The sequence below is a fragment of the Varroa destructor genome, unplaced genomic scaffold, assembly GCF_002443255.2.
Source record: "Varroa destructor unplaced genomic scaffold, Vdes_3.0 BEIS01000004.1, whole genome shotgun sequence".
Classification (NCBI taxonomy): Eukaryota; Metazoa; Arthropoda; class Arachnida; order Mesostigmata; family Varroidae; genus Varroa; species Varroa destructor.
The window spans coordinates 39994551-40015702 of record NW_019211457.1 but is presented as its reverse complement, the minus strand read 5'-3'; the positions used below and the strand labels follow the sequence as shown (position 1 = coordinate 40015702).

The following is a 21152-nucleotide window of genomic DNA, read 5'->3' as shown; positions in this document are numbered from 1 at the left end:
AAGCTATTTCCAATTTATAAATATTTATACACGTAGTATTGTTCATCATGGAGGGTGCTTAATTGCGAGAAAGCGGAGTCATCGGTTTCTACAATCGCAAATAAATTACACAAATAAGGTATCTGCTTGGGAAATTCCAAGATATGTGTTCTATCTAAAATCGTACAAGCGTTGACCATTACTAATATGATAACAAGCTTTCTTTTGAAACAATGTCCAGCATTTAGTTTAGTTAGGCCGCGACCGCCACGCGAGGTCTTGGTCAACTTTTTGAGGGATCAAGTAACTGGGTAATGGGAGTTGTCTGCATAACTTCGAGTAGTAGGCGTGTTGGATTATAGGTTGTTGGATCGCTGACAAGACTCATCTAATTCATAATCATAAATCTGATCTTGTGAAACATTAGCAGTTCCTGCTTCCTCTAAGCCTAAAAAGCTTAGCTTTTTATTCTTGTCGGCAATATAGTCGGTTAATTAGCTTTCTTTACAGTTAATGGTTTTAGTTCCATAAGGTTCCTTTCAAACAGAGACTTATTTTCATATACGCGCAAAACAAGACTTATATTGTATTATACTTTATATATTTAGCGCAAAAGAAGGTTTACGATATAAATCTATACTATATACATTTTAGAAATCCTACATTGCTGTAAAATCTCATATTTTAGATAGACTAACTTATCCTATAGCGATACGGTGAATGTCGTTCATACGTTTGAGTTGATATTTAGTAAAGTTTCGCGTATTTGGCAGAGTAACACCGCACAATTCCAGCCAGAATTCTAATACACATTGTTAAGGTTTTGCATTTTTATAAAGAGGGGTGATGAGTCAGTATGGGGTGACACATATTTTCAATGACAGCGTTCAACGGCGTTGTATTCATCTGCGGGATAAAATGATAGGCAGCCTAAAGTCCTGAAAAATAATGTACTGGTGTACGCGACAAGTTCGAAGTAGCCGCTGCGTTGATATCATTAGAACACCGCCTCAATATTCACATTATCATCATCGTTCGAGACGGTAAATCGGGCTACTGCTCATTTTGCTTTTGTTACTTCTTAGTTAGTTGGTCGTCATTTGCCCTCTTTATGTATTGCTCCAACAGGAGCTCAAAATTGACTGTTGTTGACCGGGAGGACAAACCAGTCTTGGTCCTGCCGAGACGGCTAAAACGATCCCCCATATGATGAACAGGAGAAACTGCAAAGGATGATGTCCGTGTGCTTCGAACTTTCTGTTCGTACACCTACCCGTTCCCCTTCAAAATGTCTAACCGCCCGATCGCGGACACTTGCAGGCACGTAAGGTTATCGCCCTCTTCCACTTTCCGCGTTCGTTCATTTGTCTAGTTTTTGTTCAACACGATTAGTAGCCGCTCGTCTGATGGGTGCCGCCTGTAGCCGTATCTCTCCTAGCTTTGTCAACAGCTTCAACGCTCAACTGGAACGCCCGTTATTCACTGCAATCGCGAACAACTGTTTCTATTATATTTCTACCGGTCCACGATTTCAGCAGTTCAAAGGGCCATCTGAATGAAGCACCGACTCGACTGTGGACGGACGACGGTTGCCAGCGGTGCGGGGGTGGTAAGGGCTTCTGTAGGCGTTCATAGTTGTTATACACTAGCCTGTAGCCTGGTTCCATCAAGCTGATTGCATTTAGCAGCTGCGTTGGTTCTAGTTGAACTAGTCGTAACGGGAAACGAAGGGGTGCCGAGAATCGTCGTTCCAGCTGTCATAGTCCAGGTAGTGTAACTAGGAACAATTTTCTTTAAATACGAATGAACCAAGCGGAGCTTGATCTAAGTCTAGACAAGTGTGATATGTGGCATCTCTAGCAAACGTTTGATTAAGCATCTGCTTGTATGGGTTACGCTGGTAACGAGGTTATAGGAATTGCCACGATTGTAACGACACGAGTGAGTAGGGAGTTGAGCGTGGCCGGGGTTTTCCTGACACGCGATAATGCCTACGGTTACGTAATGCCGTATAAATTCGGTGTTGACCTTGCTCTTGAACAAATTCGACGGGTGACGACTGTCTGTCGAACAGTTCAGCAGAGTAGACGTTTGATCATTGAGAGTTAGACTCAATAGCTTGCCTATAAAGGCGGGTTAAATGGCGACAATACCATTGTTATAATGCAGGGTATTACCGCAGCTATTTAGATTTTTACCCTTATCTAGGTAACGAGTTACCCGCTATGGCGAGGCGGTATCGGTTGAATTTCGTTGGTTCCGCGACTCGTCCCTGCGATGATTGAGCTGTTCGATCAAGCGGACTTGCGTGGATAATAAAGGGCATTATTTCACCCTACAGCGTAAGGCACTGTTGATCGAAAGTCCGTCAAAGCATAGCAAAAACAGAAAACCAGAGCGAGATCAAATGCTCTATTATATTATGGTAACTTCGAGGCATCGTGTTTGAACCAGTGCAGCCCACGCATTTATCAAGAAATGCGAAATGAATAGGGTGTGATATGTTTTGACAGGCATCATTGACCGCAGTTCACGCACAAACGAAGAACTCTATCGTCCGTGAGTAAAGCGGTCGATTGTGATGATTCGATTTGACGGTGATCCAGTGCGATGCGTCGTAAGCCGGACCTTCTCCTATAGATGAAACAATTATACAGAACCTATAGAATGTGATTGTTAGAACTTAGCTGAGACGTGCTTGCCTAACAATAGAGAAACACTGAATAGATGAGGCTGTTACGACCTAAAAAGCGGGAAAAATTTTTCGGCAATGAGAATTTATAATCCAAGCAGTCATTGGAATTGCTTCGAAATGTAATGAAATTGCTATCCAAATCCGTCATGTTGATACTAGTGACCTCTAACGGCGTCTATAATCAACAGAAGAATGGTTGGCTAATATTCGGTCTGATGCTTAATTTATCGATGGTTTCGACACTTTTAATCTATTAGTTACGGGAACTATGTTGACGCACAGGGTGACCAATATATGACTCTGATTTCAAAATTCGAAGCTAAGTATGAAAATGAATTCATTTACGCGATGTTCTTGGCCGATGCTTTGGAAAATAGAAAAAACGGCGCAAGGCAGTCTGTATCGGATCAACTGTTTACCGTGCTAAAAGGCTTCTTTTACTGATCGACTTCGCTAAAAAGTAGTTTTCTAGTGACCAAATTATGATCGAATGTTGCCATATAGTTTTACAGTGTCGGCTCAGTTTCACGGCGGAGTAGGCCATCACCTAGTTTTTCAATGGAACATAATCTAATCAATTACGCTTATAGCAACTAAAAAAAAGTAAAATCAACAGGGTCTAGTCGCCTGTCCGTGGGCCTCGTTTTGCGCCTATGGCACACGTCGTTTTAGCCCCATGAGCAGCCATTACGCAATGTTACGCCTTTAGAAATGTGTCCACCGAAAAAACCCCGACAAAGAAACGGGCTTACGAATAATATGCCCCCAACAACAACAACAACAACGACAAGAATAACAACTTGGTTAGCGCTTATTTGTCAGAGTCAAGCGAGTTGAAGACATTTTGAAACAGTTAAAAAAAATTACGGCACAATTACATTGCCCGTTTTTGTAAATGAAGGATATCGATTCAATGGGTATTTGCTTGGCATTACCACTGCCGCCACCGCTACCAGCCAATAGAAAAAGACAAGAAGGGGCGAAAGGATCTTCATTCATAATTATCACCTGACGGAAACAAAAACAGAAATATCTATTCTCCTATTTTTTCGTTCGGGGTTGCCAGTTGCTATAGCTTTTACTCAGCGAGCGAAACTTACAGGCAGAACCCGAAAAAAATCTTTTTCTTTATACAACTTTTGTATTCTTCAACGTCCCGCGGGATGCTGCCTTCTTTCAGTCTAGCAAGGCAATATTAAGGGAGACTGATATGAGTAGTGCAGTGAGCGTCGTATTATACTGTAGTATGTAACCGGGGACAAGTCATGTTCCATTGACGCCGTTTTACTATTGAGCAGGCCTTTGTGTCTATTGCTTTCTATGTACGACCTTTAAAACATCAGATCAAGCAGAAATGTTGATGCATCCGAAGTCGCGGTAAGAGTTTCTTAAAAGTGATACACAATTAAGTGGCGGGTCGCATGGTAAGAGCCCACATAATAAGTGTTAACGTGAGCTGGGTCGGCGCCGGCCTTCACAATCTATGAAAGAATTATTGGGCAATCATGAATTTAAGTAATTTAGCAAGTATATACAAAAAATGTTAATCAAAGTGAAAGCACCTTCTTTCTCTATTCGAATTCTGTACTATTTTGACAAACCAATACTGAAAGTCATAATAAGAATGACGGTTATCCTGGCTTCTTTTGCGACTTTTCTTGGAACACTGTCTGGTTTATCACATCTGGAACCTATACAGCTGGTTCAGGACGATCCTAAATGCATATCACGCATAAGCATAAGATGAAATTTACCTTGAAATCCAAACATTGGTAAAAATCTTTTTAAAGAAGTATATTGAGATCCCTGTAACGAACATGGACCGTTAGCCTTCTACTAAATGCACAATGACCACAATGACTTACCCACCTTTTCAACTCATCCGAAAGCTCAGACTAATGGAAATCAGCACGTGGCCAGGGAGGACCCAGAACAGATTTATGTGTAAAATTATTTTTATTCGCTACTTAAAACTATTTTTGTAAACACGATTTTTTTAAATTTCTCCTTAATTTGTAATTTACCAATTGACAACTCTACGGATGCATGGCAACGATTTTGCTGTGCGGAGTGCAATTGAGGAGCAGGAACGGTCATGTAAAGCAGTAGTTCAATGCAGCTGAACTGAACTTGAAACAAGAAGTTGTCTTACAGTGGAACTTGGACTTTGTATTCCAGTTAATTAAGTTCCACTTAATAGAGAGCGGGAATAATTTTTGCTTAGCAGTAAAACCTGTTTGGGCAGTAAATTGGTACCTCAATTCAGTTTCACGCTGAACACATGACTCTTTGTTGAATTCACTATACTCAATAAAGAACCCACGTAAATTATATGCTTTCGTACTGTGTGTTATCTACCATCACTTACATCCTTATTATTATTACTCAGCAGTTTGAGTAGAGTGAAAAACACTGTTATTATGTTGTTAATATTCAACGGAAACAATATTTTTGCTCCAAAGAATACCTTGACACGCTTCAAGCTATCGATCCAATATAAAATCAGACTGCAGTCGAAAAAACCATGGTTATATCTTGGGCGAAAATGTATGCTACGTACGAGAAAAGAAGGGTATTGCAAAACTAGCCTTCCTAGTCAAAATGGTGGAAAAGTTTTTCCCACGCTTTCCTTTCTACATAGAACAAGGAAAGCACTTTGCAACGCTTTTGTGGACCGTATTGAATTTCCACAGGCGCCGCTGGAAAGCGCCAGTTGTAGCTAAACATAAAGAGGCAAAACTCAGCTGAATGGTCGGCACTTTATTTGTTGGCCTTCTTTCCCTGACGTAGGAAAAGAAAGAGGAAAAACACCAGGAAGAAAGCCCACGGCAAGAGATGGGGGAGGGCGGGCCGATGGCGATGCAGGCTTAACTGATGAGGTTCTATGAAGGCATTACGGTAATAGGCCACGAACGGTACAGGGGAAAACCGGCAAGCGGAACGACACTGCATTGTGTTACGATTGTCCCACTGTCAAAGGTACCATTTCATTCCCTTCGAGTTTGTGTGTATGCTATGATGATATTTCAAGGCTGCTAGCGATGTAGCTGCTGCTGATTCCAAAATCGCTGAAAATGCTGCTTGTTCACAAGTAAACAAGCAAACATACCACCATTGAAAGTCTTAGACTCTTCTACTAACCTTCCTATTTGACGTGCGCGTTTAGACAAGCTCTGCGAATATCGATACTGGCAGACATACCTTTATTTTTATCTCCAAAATACAGATACGTGGTCCTTTTTGTCATCGGGACGTTCGCCAGCGAGCCTAAACATACGTGTAGAATCCTAACGAGAATAAATCAAACCCTTTGCGGAATTGCCGTTCTGGAGCGTTGAGTGAGAATGGCTTCCCCTTTTCTGTGTCGCTGTGCTTGCGCGCGTGCCAGATTGGAGTGAGAAGCATCCGTTCGGTAAATATAATGTAACTGTGTTGGGTTCCGCTGCCCAGTCAAAGTTAAGTAGAAGTGAAAAAAACGATTTAAGAATATATCTTATTTTCATATAGTTTGTATGCTGGAAAGGGGGTATATCAAGAAAATAGGTCAGGTGTAATCCGCGGTTGGGAAAAACTGGGTTTACAGTTAAGAGCAAATAGTTTTACGGTTAGAGTAGCACCTGTTTCCATTGCTTTCCTACTTTTCGTTTTTTTTTTAACAGGAAGTCTATTTTTTGTGGCATTTTGTGGCAGGAAGGCTATTTCAGCGGCGCTGCGTATTTCCCAACTGTGAACTTATCCTTAACATATCTGTTATATAAATAGGTATTGCACTAATTGAATATCTATATAGACGGTAAAAGTTTTAATTAAATTAATTATTTAAATGGAGTGCCGCTAAGTAATTATAGAGGCAAAGAGGGCTCTACAGGCTGTAGCACACCCAGGTTTCCTCCTGCGACAACAAGCCACCTGAATAACCCGCAGGTGATTTCAGACTTCACGAATAAAGGTTGTCGTGACTGCGGATCAGCAAGAGCGGTAGCAGTGACAGCCCATGACGGCAAAAGTCTTCACGTGATGCCTACCTTTGCATAAAGAGAAATGCGAAAAAAAAGGAAAAAGAACTCGCTTGAGAGAAAAGAACTAAGACAGGCCCAATACTGTATTTTGCATGGGCTGAGATTGTGATCTGCTAGTAGCCATTTGATCTGAATTATCTCTCAAATTTGTGTGCACCACTTGCTCTATCCCCTTCTCCTTCGCGTAAGACGCATACAACGAAGAGTCTCATACGTAAATGAGGGATGGAGGATAAATATACGTACATAGCCTGTGTCAGGGAAGCAGGCTATGTACGTATGTTTGGCAGAAGGCAAAAAAAACCGAGTTGTCGCGATCGCCATCGCTTGGTTATCACTTGGTGGCGACATTATCGCGTCTCTTGGCAGGATGCGACGCTTGTCACTGGTCATATCATTGAGCACGAGTCAGTTCGCCGATAGATTTCCCTCTTACACTGTCACCGTTCCCGAAAGTTTAGATTATATACTTTCCTTTTGGCAGACCTTAGCCAAGTACTCCGAACTGGCTGTGTTTCCTTCATTCAGACGAAAGACAAGCGTATATGCAGTTGCAGGTAGCGGAAAAATATCAATCGCGGTGACGTGAGTAGCCCAGAAAGATGTTCTTGCGAAAGCTTGTTCCATTGGAGAACACGATGTTTTATTAGAGGTTCTATTAACAATAGTCCTATACACAAATAAGTAGGGTGGGTACCGTTCCATTATACACAAGCCACGTCTAAGGCCCGGTGTTAAAAACACAACGTAAGCGGAAAAACGCTTACAAATATTTAATACGATGTTGCATGATTTAAGAGAAAAAAGTAGAAGTACAGACAACCGAAATATGAGAACAGAGGAAATGGAAGTGGATCGCGGTGCTTAGTAACAAAAGCCCAACCCGACATGGTTCTGGCTTTATTTGTTCTGAACTGCATGAGATGTTTTGCATTTCAAGCAAAAAGAGCCCTAAGAAAAACTGTACTGTAACGGGAAAGTTTAACTTGACAATAAGTTATATTAAACATTTACATATTCCCTAAAAAATCAAGCGCACAATCGATTCAGCCCTCAACATATGCGCACCATCTATTCGCGCAATCAAACAGTTAAATTACGCATCAATAGGATCGTAAACGAAGAACTGGCATTAACGTTTCTTTTTTCTGTTCGTTTTGTTTCATATTTTTTTAACAGATTTTTTCTATTGCCTTTTCCAGACCTGCAGCAACATACACAGAATATGTAGATGTTCTACGTACCGGGCGGATCCGGCACGTCTTGCACGAAGAGCTTCACGGTACCCGAGGCTTTGCGCAAAGTCGAGTGGCCGCAGGCGTATTCACCAGAGTCATCGGCTACCACGCGAGCAATATAGAGTTGACTATTGCGCATCCAGATTCGCTGGGGGCTGCTTCCGCGGCCCCCCGAGCCTCCAGGCGGTTGCAAAAGCACGTCGTCTTTCCACCATAATAGAGGCTGTTGCGAGGGCGTCCCTTCAGGCACCCGAGGGCATACAAGCGATGCATTGTGATCTACTCGCACGTACACCGCCTCACTTTGGGCATCGACTCCTGAAAAACAAATGTAACAATAAGAAAACAAAAAATGGAATCGTTAATAAAGGCGTTAAGTGACTTGACTGTACTATATATATATATATATACACTGCACATCGTGAAATTGCCTGTGAATTTCGTGATCATTATCACGTACGATGTATAGAACTAGTCACAAGCAAGAGACGTACACTTTCTTGACCAGCCCAAACATTCATGCGGTACACATTGTCTAAAACGTCATAAGGGCAGAGGTACACACTGGCGCACTTGTATAATTATATCATCATGTAGTAGTAGTAGTAGTATTAATGTGAAAGTAAAGAAGAAGAAGTGTCAATAACTTGAATCAGTTTTAACACACTCACATATGATGACGCGAGTACGTTTGCATTTGCATTTGCTTGTATAAACACGTCAATGCTGCAATTCGCTCCCCTTATCCCACCTGTTGACCAGAAAAAGCTTCGTCCTTTATTCTTTCGCACAATTTTTACAGTCGGATTGCTTTCCGCCCCGCAGTTGCCACTGCGTAGCCTCCAGCTCGTTTAATCAGCAGTTCTCTTTAAATAAACCAACTGCCATGACAGACCCATTGCGAACAGATGAATTGACCAGTCGGCCAAGTACCGCTAGGATCATTAAGAACGTCCTGGACACCTATTCCCATCTACAACTATTATCATCTACCACAAAAGAAGTTTAGAAGGAACGTGAGAAATCGTCAACTGCAGTCAAGAAGCTACTATATGATCGCTGTTGGTGCCATTCTTGCTGAAAATGATGCCGCGCTTGACGCTTTGAGGATGAAGCTGAAACGGGGGGCGAGGAGAGCTTACCAGCAGATGAATGCTACTTCTGTTGTGATCGGTTACCACGATTATCACCCGACTTTCTGACTCGTCATTTTTTGCTAACGTCAGACGTCTTACCATTGCAATGACGTATATCGTCACAGCTCCTGTCTGGTAGCATCTGTTAACAAGGCTTGAAGTAAGGGCTGGTAGCGAATGGATGGGTATTCGACACGTCGCTACCAATAAAAACTGTAGCGCTCGCGCTTCTGCTCAAAGTTTTGCTTTCGGTTGTCCCAGTCCGCCGATGCCGCTATGCAGACTAAGCTGGTAGATAAATTAGCTGGCCAGTGATATCTATCGGCCAGAGATGCTTAATAACGTCCCTTGACGGTAAAAGCTTGATAATGGTTTGAATCCCAGAAGACAGCTGAATCTAGGCATTACCAGGTCATGGTCGTAGTGATGGTGCGGTACTTCGCACAACAGTGGTAATAGGATCACCGTAGTCGGGTGTAACACAGTTTAGGCAAACAAGGAAACGTTCTTTCCAAAATACAAGGTATATATCTTTAAGTGAGCACGTCGTTCACTATTTTTCAGAGGCTATTGCATTCAAATTCGATTCACGTACCTTTTAAGAAGGCTTTAATACACCTCAATTGTTCTCGATGACACTTTTCCGAAATAGTGAACCCGATGGATCACCAACTAGATCATTTAGCCCCTAGCTTCTTTCGCCTCCTAGCTGTCATGTATGCGGTTTTCACAACTGAGACAGTCCCTCAATCACCAAAATCGCAATCTGTAAACAACGTATTCCTCTTGACTGCTTAAAACTCACGTTTAGTCAGTGATGTAGAAATGGCAAGACGAGGATAAAGAATCACAGTCGATTGTTCCAATCCACATGATCCAGTCGATACGTTGCTGAATCTTTAAATATCTGTAGCATAACGTTGTAGAATACAGCTGCTGACAATTCGTTGAAGTGCTTTATCTTTTGTCTACGAACCGTTGCTCTCGTCACCACCACAGCAGGAAAAGCTCTCATTAATCGATCGTACCTTCGCTCCCTTTCTTTCTCCCCAAGTAGCTCAATCTCGGCTGGGCCATAGTAGTGAATTGTCGAAAAAGTATTAACCGTTTTTAAGTCAAATATATTTTTCTATACTAAAACAGTATTGCGTAGCTAAGTATGCGCCATTTTGATCAATAATTTCAATTCTAGTACTACCATAATCTGACCACTTCTGTTAGTACTAGTTACCACTATTGTTCTGTAGCTTCTGTTCGAAAAATTTATCGACAAATGATTTTTGGATCCTTCTACTGATGAACCTAGATGAATATCACTGAAAATGTTCCGCAGAGACTCAGATTATAGTCTGATGATCTAAGATCTGGGCTATACGCCAGATACATTAGAATTTATGACCCCATCTTTCTTCATTTTTTTTCAGGTAACTAAGGATGTATGTGGTTGATATCGTCAGTGTGGAAGACAACGCCTTTTCGATTTACTAGTTGCTACGAGGAACAACATTTGCATCGAAATTTTCAAAATGAAAGCGACAGAACCATCATTAGATCGTTCTTTTCTGATAAAACGTCTTGACCGCAAACAGCATACTTTTTTTTTTTTTTTTTTATAAACCATGCCAGTAATTGTAATAAAATCGCAAAATTTAATGACTTTTTGGACATTACACGCATCTTCAAGGCGCTCGATCTTAAGTCTGAATGGAGGCATTCCAGCAAAATTATTACTTATACAACTGTCAAATATCAACTTTCAAGTGACACCGGCGAGACTCATATCAGCTGTGATTTTAGAGCCGCCTAGCTAGAAGAAACGGTCAATACCTTCTTGACAATCCAATATGTCCGCGTACCGACTATCAGGCTCGACACCGCAAACGTGGACATCTAAGCTATTCGAAGCAGACAACATCTCGCGATCCTGTCTATCAAATAACTGAACTCGATGATGAGATAATAAACTAGCCAGCAGTTCGAGTAAGAACATTTGTCTGTTTTCGCATTACCAAGACACTTGCATGCACAGCCCTAGGTCTATGGTCGCTTACACGTAGGCATCATGGTATTTCTTTTTACAGGCCGTGTGCATAAGGGTTGTAAGGAAGCGCCTAGTGTGGATGTCGGAAGTACCACGAGAAGAAGACAAAAGCAATGGCGGAAGAATCTGAATTGTTGCCGCGAAGATTAATACTTATCACAGATGAATGGAACGTTATATCGAGCGTATACGAACGACGCAAGTGAATAGGTGGCAGTTGTACAGAGGGGACTAGTGGCAGCAGCAACAGAATACGTCCCTTTTTACATGGTAGGAAAATCGAGCAAACGGAAGAGGACGGCAGAAGTAATAGGAATATCGATATTGTTGGTCAGAGGTAACGCCTCAAAGTAGTAAGTGGTTGCACCGGAAGTTTGATTGGGTCAACGACCTTCTGTTGTCAGAGGTGTATGGGGTAAACAAGATAATCGTGAAATTAGGAAAGGCTCAAATGTCAATGGCGAGGTCAATACATTAATGAACGCTAAGCCGGTTCAATGTCTTCTGTGGCGGCCTTTCAGTGGGTAGGAACGGTAAAGGCACCAGCCATTTTCAGACAAAAAGAAAAGCCGTTAGTCAGTTATTTATATAAAAGATAACGAAATGCAAATGTTTGAAGAGCGATCTGCTTGAAGTGTAACAAGTTGTTTGGGGACTAAAGTTACAGTAACCTACAGCGGACCTTAAAGGATAGAAGGGGATAGCTTATCAGTGCACCAGCTCGTACTATTAGGTATTGATCTGATATAAAATGTTCATAGCAGGAATATGAGGAAACAATGTAAAAGGCCTACTGTCGTTTGACGAAACCAGACCAGTCTACAGTTTGTTTCTTCGATGGCATCGTATACGTATTTATTGGTTCTAGAGATGGACATATTTTCCGTATCTACCTCGTGACTCAAATATATATATATATATATATATCAGCAGGGAATATAGAACGACAAATAGACTCAATTTGATTATTTTTCGAGTTTATTATTTCGTGGCGGCTGGTACACGGATTTGTCTGCTTTGCTTATCTTGTTCCACTGATGTCCCTTAAAAAAAGACTGTCGCGTCCCTCGTCGTAAAGCCTGGGAATATTTACAGTTGAAAGACGCCATAAAGATCGAATATGCATAAATGAAGCACTGACCATAAAGAGCGTGTCAGCATCCCGACGGATAAGCAATCGATACCTGGAATGGAGACTAGCATGGACATCCCGTCATGCTGGTACGGCACAGCATGGCCAATACCAGGATGAGCAAGGGCTCGATTGTCCATAAAGTGCTCTCTTCTGTTTATTAGATTAGTGGGAACGTCAGGATGAAAGCCCTATTCGCAGTAATGCTTGCACCGTTTTATGCATGTTCAGAACACACTGTCAGTCAATTCATGCTGCAATGTTATAGAAGCAATTTTGTTTTAGGGTTCTATGTCCTTCTTAGGCTAGTACGTCTACTCAGAAAATCGCTGATTCGGGTAAGGTCTCTGTTGCTCTATGTATATTGTAAATCAAGAAAAGGACAAGTCCTTATTTAGATGTTTCTCCTGAAGCAAAGTATAATAGCTAGGATTCACGAAGACGATTCAAAATCACCAGGGTATAGAAAAATTTTACTGAACTGCAATGTTTTTGTTTAACTCGTAAATATATGTCGCCCACAACGATTACAGATCATCGAACCCGGCCAATACTATCCAAGATCTTTGCGGAGGTGTCCGTGAAAATTGATCAGGAAATGACGATACTAACATCCAATTCAATCATTCTTTCCCATTGGAACACATGTAAATCAACATTTTAAAGGCAAATATCAAAGTGTGGCACAATTCGAGGAGCTGATTTTGTAAACATTATTGAACGTTCAGTAAATGTACTTTTAATAATACCGTTGCTCAAACCTGCGACCACACTACATTGCTAAATTTTCTAAACGTATTAATGCAGTATTTTCAAAAAGTAAAATATTACCTTAGACAATCAGGCAGTCTATGTCAGGCAAGGAGTTTTGATGGAATCCGTATGTTTTCGTTGGGGCTACAATACGCTTCATATATCTTTGCACGGATCTGCGTCCCTAGGCAGATCCGGAAAATTCCTCTATAAATAGATAAGAAAAAAAAAAGAGCTTCTCACACCAGATACCAGATGGCGATTGAGGTCGTAAAAGGTTTCTCATTTCGCTCTCGAAGTCATCATCTCGGCTGTGGCATCATCTTCTACAAATGGCATGAAGTGTTCACGCGCTTTTGAGTCGAGCGTGAGGGTATGGCGCGGACAGCTGTGGCCAAGGGGTGGTACAAACTGTTCAGGGGGAACGAATCGCGCTATGTTGTCGTAGTGGATGCCGGCGTCCACTTCAAGTGCATTGTGGATGGATCTGAGAACCGTGGCCTTCATTCCGTATCTTGAATGAGGTACACAGAAAGCTCAAAAGAAATAGCATAGTCAAAGGAATTATTATTTTTAAGAATATGGTTTATTAACCGATGGCTCAGCAGGACTGTTCAAACTGTAGGTGCATAAATGCGATAACGCAAATATGGATACAGATATATACCGACCGTTTTAAACATAAAACAAACGCTAAACTTCCTTTACAAACGAGACTGCAGTTACGCTCGGCAACAAAATCGAGGCAGAATAGTATCGCCATTGTATCGTGAGCCGTCTTGCCATAAATAGATTCCAACATTGCGATGTTAAAGAGAAGCAATTGGTGAGTAACAAGAATGGACTATGGCTTTTTGGTTGCATCCGCACCTAGCGATCCGCGATAGCTGCCGCGTCTTAGTCACTCGAAGATATCCGTTGGGGCTGCTATCAGCTGTCGTCCTTTTTACGCTGAGAAGTAGTCGGTTGCTGGGCGCTCTAAGGAGAGAATACAATAACTCCTATTTCTTTGCCCAGAACCGTACTGCTCTCGTCGGTGCTAGGTGCAATAGACGGGGAAGACCTGGAAAGAAACGTATGGCTCACTTGCATGTCGTTCTATCTGGGTTTTTGACTACCACCGCCTATTAGACTTGCCTGGCTGGCTGGTTTATTTTTTTTACTGCGAGCAAACGATAATTAAAGGGTCGTGTTCTGATCCCGGTCGTGGTCTCTGCCTGACATTGACGTTGGTTCACCGCTACTGCCGGTGGGTACTCGGCAATGGAAAATGCCAGACACTTTCTCATATCGACCTTTAATTTCGCTCAACCTCTCTTTTCCCATGCAACGAATGGGAAACCATTGTGAGCCGTTAGGAGGAGTCGCTGCTACAACCGCAACGGGAAACGAACGAAAGTGAAGACAGAACCAGGGTACACATTGTGGCAGGAAGCGCAAACGCACACCGAAACGCACAGGGACATTGCCATTGAGGAGGCCTTGCGTTCCGTTTCCCGTGAAAAGCGGTGGATTGGAGAGGGAAAAGGAATCGCGCGCTTGAGCAACGAACGGGAGGGAAAGAGTAGCACAAAAGCCGAGACAAAACCGCACCACTGCGGCTTCAAGACGAGGCCATGGGACATCAACGAAGGTCTGGGGAGCTATGCTGGAGATCCCCGCTAGAAATGCAAACCGAAGGCCGAATGAGCGCATGAGAATAGAAGCTTACTCTAAAGGACGATGGAGGAGGTTTGAATGGGGGCCAGCCTGGAAGGCTGTCTATTGGCATCGAGAGGACAACAAGGCTGATGATCGGGAAAGACAGAGAAAAAGAGGGATTTAACGGTATGACAATGCAAAGCGACCTTTGGTTCTGGGTAGCGGGCGAGCGACTCTAACGGACGAGAAAGGCACGGGACGGCCAGGACATAGCTCACTTTCCTCTTTCCCACATTTCGTCTCCAAACGCGTTAGATGAACGGGGTTGTGGAAGATGCAGCGGAACTGCTGGTGGCTGGAACAGCGTTTGATGAACTTGTATTAAAATATATTATGTGTGCTTTCTGTTAGTGAGCTCTAAAGCAGACGAACCGATCTATGAATAGTTTATCATCACAGTGGTGCACCAAAGCAAAAAGGACTCTACGGCCTCTCTCTACTGTTCTCTTCTTTGATATTCGCTTTTTTTCCAGGAGTCGCAAATGGTATTAATGCTGCGAGATGTAACGTGATGGAGAGTAATTTTATAATGACGATGAGCAGACAGATGTTTTCTTAGAAAACCTTCACTGACGAAAGCAAGCATCACAAACCATCTACGGAAGATTATCACCCTATCTCTATAGTAGAATACAGTACGAAAGGCAGGCATTATGTTTTATTAACATAGTTAAAATTGCATTTCTTTATCTGCCCCTCATTCCAGACCGGTTAGCAGGATGCCACAAGCCAAGAACTTATTACTTACTTAGCACCACTTAGTGGGCGAAAAAGACTCAAATAACTCTTAAACTACGTACTGTGTTTTATCATCAGTGCCCTGAAGGTTTTTCAACAGCTGCGTGCTTGCGATTCGTACTAGCATAGATGACCTCGTTATGGATGGCTTATTTGAGGAAATCAGCGGTAGGGCATGCTACGTCATCTATCACTCTTTTCAATGTCAGGAAGCAAATAAATTCACACGGATTGGAAACTTGAAAGTGCGGGACTTGAAGCCATCGTTTTCCTCGACTCAAATAGTGATTGAAACGTGACGATGAGATCGTACATCTTCGCCGAGCAATCACGTTATGTACCGTCGTCCATGCTACCCAATATACATGAAGTTTTCCAGTAGCTTTAGATATGTTTTGTTCAATCTCTTCGTTTCAGCTTTATACAGCGTAATTCGAAAATAATAGCAACTTGTTTTTTTTTTTCGTTTGTGGTCCTTAAGTGTTGTCACCTCCGTTGTGGTCCTCAGTGTTCCAATTTTCGTTCTTACCAATACAATAACAAAGTGTTAACTTGCTGACGGCTTCCTAGGTGCTTTCACCAATCTTCGACGGATTTTACTTGTGCTTTCATATCTAAGACGCAGAAACTTGGGCACTGAACGGTTATTTTCAAACACCGAGAGGTATCTTTAGTTTTAAACTAATTTCAATTTTTAATTATGCATTACTTTAAAGCAAAGCTAATTAATTATTCGTTACTTTAAAATATTTTCAACACGCTGATTATTTCCGGACAGTCCATTTCTAAACATGTATGAGGCAACTGTCAAATCAAGATTTCATAAGACAGTCTGTTTTACCTATATTGATGTTAATGAACCATGCTGCCAACTACAATTACTTTCCCTAAATATCGGCATACTGATAAAATAATTTTACCAACGTATTTGCTGTACTTTTACCAATGGGCTGACTGGTTAAACTACGTATGTCGAGGTTTACAGATACTAAATCGTGGTCCGTGCGGCGCCATGTTTCCGGCCAGCGAAAGAGTGAATTAGAAACAGAAGGACAGCAGAGATCTGGAGGACAAACCGTCCACGCGATTTTTCTCGAGAGGAACAGACTGGCCTTGTTGTAAGTAAGACTGTTTAAGGCCGCTGGTGAGCGACGGCTCCCAGTAGCCAAGCGAATGCACGGAGATTGTGATAATGATGACGGTAAACGTGGCGAATTGAGGGATATCAATCACTTTGCTTAAAAGGTAGAACGATTGGGATTGACGTTTTCCTTGCTTATTGACTCTCATATTTTACATGTTGCGCAAAAACAAATGTGCCGTTTAATAACGATGAACACCTACTCACATGTCCCGTAAGTGTTTATTCAACGTTCATTATAGAACGCCTATCGATCTTTATGTCACACTAGATCAGGACATACCGGTGTTCATCTCTTTATTTTCTCATGTTTTTCTGACTTTTATAAATCACTAGACTATTACTTCGGTTCAGGACACTATTCAGTAAGTGTTTAAGGTCTCTATAGTAGTTCTCATAGCATAGATGCACTCAGACCGACCCGTGCCGCGACATAGATTTTCCAATTTGACATTCATCCGTGAATGGTTCCACATTCATTTAAATGTTGCATTCAATGCAAAAAATAGCAGCAGTTGAGACGGGATTTATATGTTTATAGTGTTCGTGGGCACAAACCTTTGTTTTTGAATCCTCAACACTTGTTTCGATTCCTAAGTAAAGTTGCAACTATTTCACTTCCCTGTAGGGATACCTTTTCGTAATATTTCCTGAAAGGCTGTTCGTATCATCGAAATTCGACTTTGTGATATCGTCTCAAGAAGGATACACTGTATCTCGTATAGTAACATGCTCATGTTACCCATATTGATCTTTATCGTGTTCTAGCTTGAGATCAGCACTTCAAATAGGGCACATACGGGTGAATAAGGCTGCTCTAGGTGCAGGTTTAATGTTCGGATCAACATCACTGTTCAGAAGCTCCAACGAGCGAAGCAAGGCGGGAAATATGAAAGTGGCATAAAATAGCAGTCTAGGTAGAAACCGAATATCTAGGTTTTTCCTTCACAACCTCTCCTCTACTGGGAGTTGTCCAACGTTATTGTCTCGAAAGTTTCTGCTGTTGACGATGATGTTTCTGTAACGGATGCCGATGTGTGTACTGCTATCGAGGAGTGCGGCTAGCGCACCATACAGCTGACAAAATCACTGCTCGAGCCCCCACTCTTTATTGCAATAACAATCAAAGAACGAGGCGACAGGACAAGCTAGTAACAGGCGAAAATTGGGGCTGGACGACTGTGAGTCGAAACGTATGTGCGATATATCATAACATTGTACTCAAAACGCCCTTTTTCTGTTTAGCAGGTTCCTGGAAACTGCGGCCGCCTTAGAACGAAATCAGCGTCCGAACAGCTTGAATCTTGTGACGAAATACCAACGTCCTCCCAGATCATCTGACCTCCTAGCACTTCAGGAGCGAAGTGGAGACTTCCGATACCTTAATTGCAGTTATACTACCGCTCTTCTTTGCTACAGCTACAGTTAGTTCCCCTGTTCTGCACTCAACCTACATGATCCTCCCATATTCCTCCTTGCCGTAAGGTTGCTACGGAGACCTTGGCAACCCTTGACAGCTATAGCTAGCATGAACATGAAGCACGTGCCTCTTTCCCATGCATTTGACCGCTACACGCAATACATGTTGTTTCTGCCCTAGCATTTGCACACACGGTAGCTGCCCCGGGGGGCAGGAATGAGGTGACTAACCTACTCTGCATTAGTCACGTCAACTGTCGCGTTTACAAAGTAAAGCAAGCTTTGTAAGGTGAGGGATGCTTCTACCGATCATTTCTTTCATGTGCGTATCCCGTACGAAATAGTAGAAGACTTTACCCAATTGAAGCAAGTTTAGCTGGTGCATGCGGCAAAAAACAATGGAGCCTTTTGTGTCTAAGGACATAACACGGCTGCTTAGCTACTAATGGAAGCATGTAGAGTAACCAGAAAACTCTGCAGACATAGCATTGCTACCCAGGCTTCGTGCAGGAAGGCAAGAGATAACTTTCCTCTGCCCAGTTAACGATCTTATACAACCTTAAAAATCCTGTATGGTCATGCGGGATATCTGTAGGGGCTATGTAAATATATAGATAAGCAACTTTTGCAGAAAATCTCTAACCTGGATACGAGAATAGCAGGTTGTGACCAGCAACTAAGAGATGCTGTTATAGAGGAACAGTAGTACCTTTGCATCGCAGTAAGAATAAACCTATAGAAATAAATCTATAGGAATAAATCTAGAGTGCCATCTACCTGTTCATATAATTGTGTCCATTCGTGCAGCATAATGAACACAGCTCTAAACTGTAACGCATTGTCCACCCACTATAAGGGCTGATAGCGCGCAATATGACATCATTACTGTTACCTCGTTCAAAGCTCGCTCGGCGCGCTTATTTCCTCGGTAAACACTCCAGTATGTAGGCGTTTATTTGGCAAGGCAATGTCACCTGGGTAAAACCACAACAGCTGCGGTGCGCATTACGTTGTCTGCATTGCGGCAAGCCACTCCAAAAAGGCACTTTGCGGTAGTTAAAATCCATAAAAACTTTCATATTGTATAAGAGCCGCTGAGGACTGATTTACATCATTACTTAATCTGAGCTTATAGAATGCCCAAATTTAATAGGCCATTGTTCGATATTTAACACGACTCAGTTCTTCCTCTAAGAATTGATAAGACTTCTTCCAAATGCGCAACAAACAATGACTGCAGTATAACACTTCGTGTTCAATCGTCCTGTTTATAAGCGACGGTTACCTGCTGGACCGGGTAGATATCGAGATATTGTTTCTGCTTAGAAAGTGGCGTCCTTTTCGCCTGCGGCTTTCCCGCAGCTTCTCTTTACCCCCGTATTCCTACCCAAGCATTTCGCCGATGTTGGGTTAAACTTGAAATATTCACTCGTCGGTTCAATACTAACTAGTAGCTATTACCCCCAACAACGTCTCCTATAAAGCAAAGGACAGGCGACAGTGGAGTAACGCGGCAGCCAAAGCCAGCAGTAAGCTACATACGTAAAAGAACACAACGCCTTTGAACACCGTATATATGTGAATTTGGGCAACCGCGCGGAAAGGAACAAGAAACACAGCAAAAAGAAGACGACGGGAGGGAGAAGCGGAGATAACGCTATGACCAAAGGCCATGGACCATAGCAGGCTTACCTTTACCGTCCGTTAGAACCTCTGCTCCTTCCAAGTAGCCTGAACCTAATGGGCTGGAAGGGTGCGAACAACAAAGACCAGAACGCTGCTGCTGCTCGTTATGAAGCCAGCACCGAAAATCAGAAGGCAAAGCCGTTCGTATTGGCCAAAGGACAAGGACATGTCCTAGAAATCCAGGGATATCAGTTTGGCAGCAGCTCAACGAGGAAGGATATATGGAAAGGGAAAGCCAATAGCAAAAGTGATGTAACCACTGTGAGTTGTCCCATTGTATTTTTCTGCAAGGAACTGAATGTGATGCAGTCATAGAGGGCAACATGACCCGGCTCCGATTTGTTGATACGCAGCCAAGAAAGTGGTTAGCCCAAGCGGTTCGATCATTAATAATGTCCAATTAGCTTTAGTTATGTGAACCTGATTTTTAAACCTCTTATGGGTACGGATACATCTTCTGCCTAACAATTAATTTTTTTCGCAACGAGCATGAGGCATTTGTCTTACATTACGTTGGGGTTGCATGTACTCCAGAAGTGGAGGCTTTAAGGATTAGGATGTCAGCATCAATTTAAAGTTTCGCTGGATAGCTGCTTGTACAATAACAAATATGGGAACCGACTTCCCCCTTCCCTCAAAAACGCTCCGTTGTCATTAACGGGTAATTAAGGTTAAAACAAAGTCATTATAGTAAATAGCTGCTACTGTCTGGATTACATGAACAACTTGTGAACTGGTTATTGAACGAACGAAAACGATAACCCGGAATTTGAGTTTTGGTATTCGACCCTATGCAATCGAGGCGATGCTGTGTGAGAGCAAACGACATTTGCGACAAACGGTGGCAAGAAGGCCTAACCTGAAACTTACAATATATCTGTTGACGTGTTTCCACCACCCTTCTACCATATTGCAACTCTGGAATACAACCTTACCAGAAAGAAGTAAATACTATGAAGAAACATTAGGCATCTACTATAAACCGTCCATCTCAAGTGCTCCCCATCCACATTTGCCATTATCATTGAAGTGTATAGCTATCACTAATCGATAGGCTCTGTATATATAAAAGTAGAATTGGAATTCTAGACTATATCTATCTGTATCTGTGTGTTCTATCTGTATTACTGGAAATTTGTTTTCCCTTATAACAATCAGCGAATTGCGCACGGACCCCTATCGCAACGCATATTTCGTCAGCATTTGATATCAATAAATAAACCACAACTAATGGTCACGTTAGACACAATAGTTGAACCAGAGCTGACGGCAACGGCAAAATAAGCTTGAGTCAACCGTTTATTGACAACAGGACGAGTCAGAAACGTCAATTATCAAATCCAATCAAGATATAGGCATACGAACGGCGGCGACAGGGTAGTCAGAAGATTGGAGAATTCAGGCAACAGTTTGAGTACGGAAATCGTTCACGGTGATTTATTTACGCAGAAGTTCTTCTAGCACTGCTAGGTAG

General features: G+C 42.3%; 1 protein-coding gene and 2 long non-coding RNA genes across 7 annotated transcripts in view; 2 read left to right on the top strand and 1 right to left on the bottom strand.

The window, feature by feature from the left end:
- The window catches only part of Ptp99A (Protein tyrosine phosphatase 99A), a 136669-nt gene that overhangs the window by 50922 nt on the left and 64595 nt on the right, over positions 1-21152 (bottom strand). For all 3 annotated transcript variants that reach the window (XM_086988196.1, XM_022803937.2, XM_022803938.2), the window contains exon 2: positions 7938-8249. In XM_086988196.1, coding sequence (XP_086844322.1) covers positions 7938-8249 — 312 coding nt within the window. The remainder of the gene's footprint in view (positions 1-7937; positions 8250-21152) is intronic.
- Positions 1663-11056, top strand: LOC147756193 (uncharacterized). Its single transcript, XR_015327194.1, has 3 exons — positions 1663-1747; positions 7896-8262; positions 10492-11056. It is a non-coding gene; the product is annotated as an uncharacterized LOC147756193 (long non-coding RNA).
- Positions 14944-19252, top strand: LOC147756192 (uncharacterized). Of its 3 annotated transcripts, none has more exons than XR_015327191.1 (3): positions 14944-15179; positions 15401-16550; positions 17822-19252. It is a non-coding gene; the product is annotated as an uncharacterized LOC147756192 (long non-coding RNA). The 3 variants fall into 3 exon arrangements; XR_015327192.1 differs by having other exon boundaries at positions 14949-16096; positions 16410-16550; positions 17822-17961; XR_015327193.1 differs by having other exon boundaries at positions 14951-16096; positions 16418-16550; positions 17822-17961.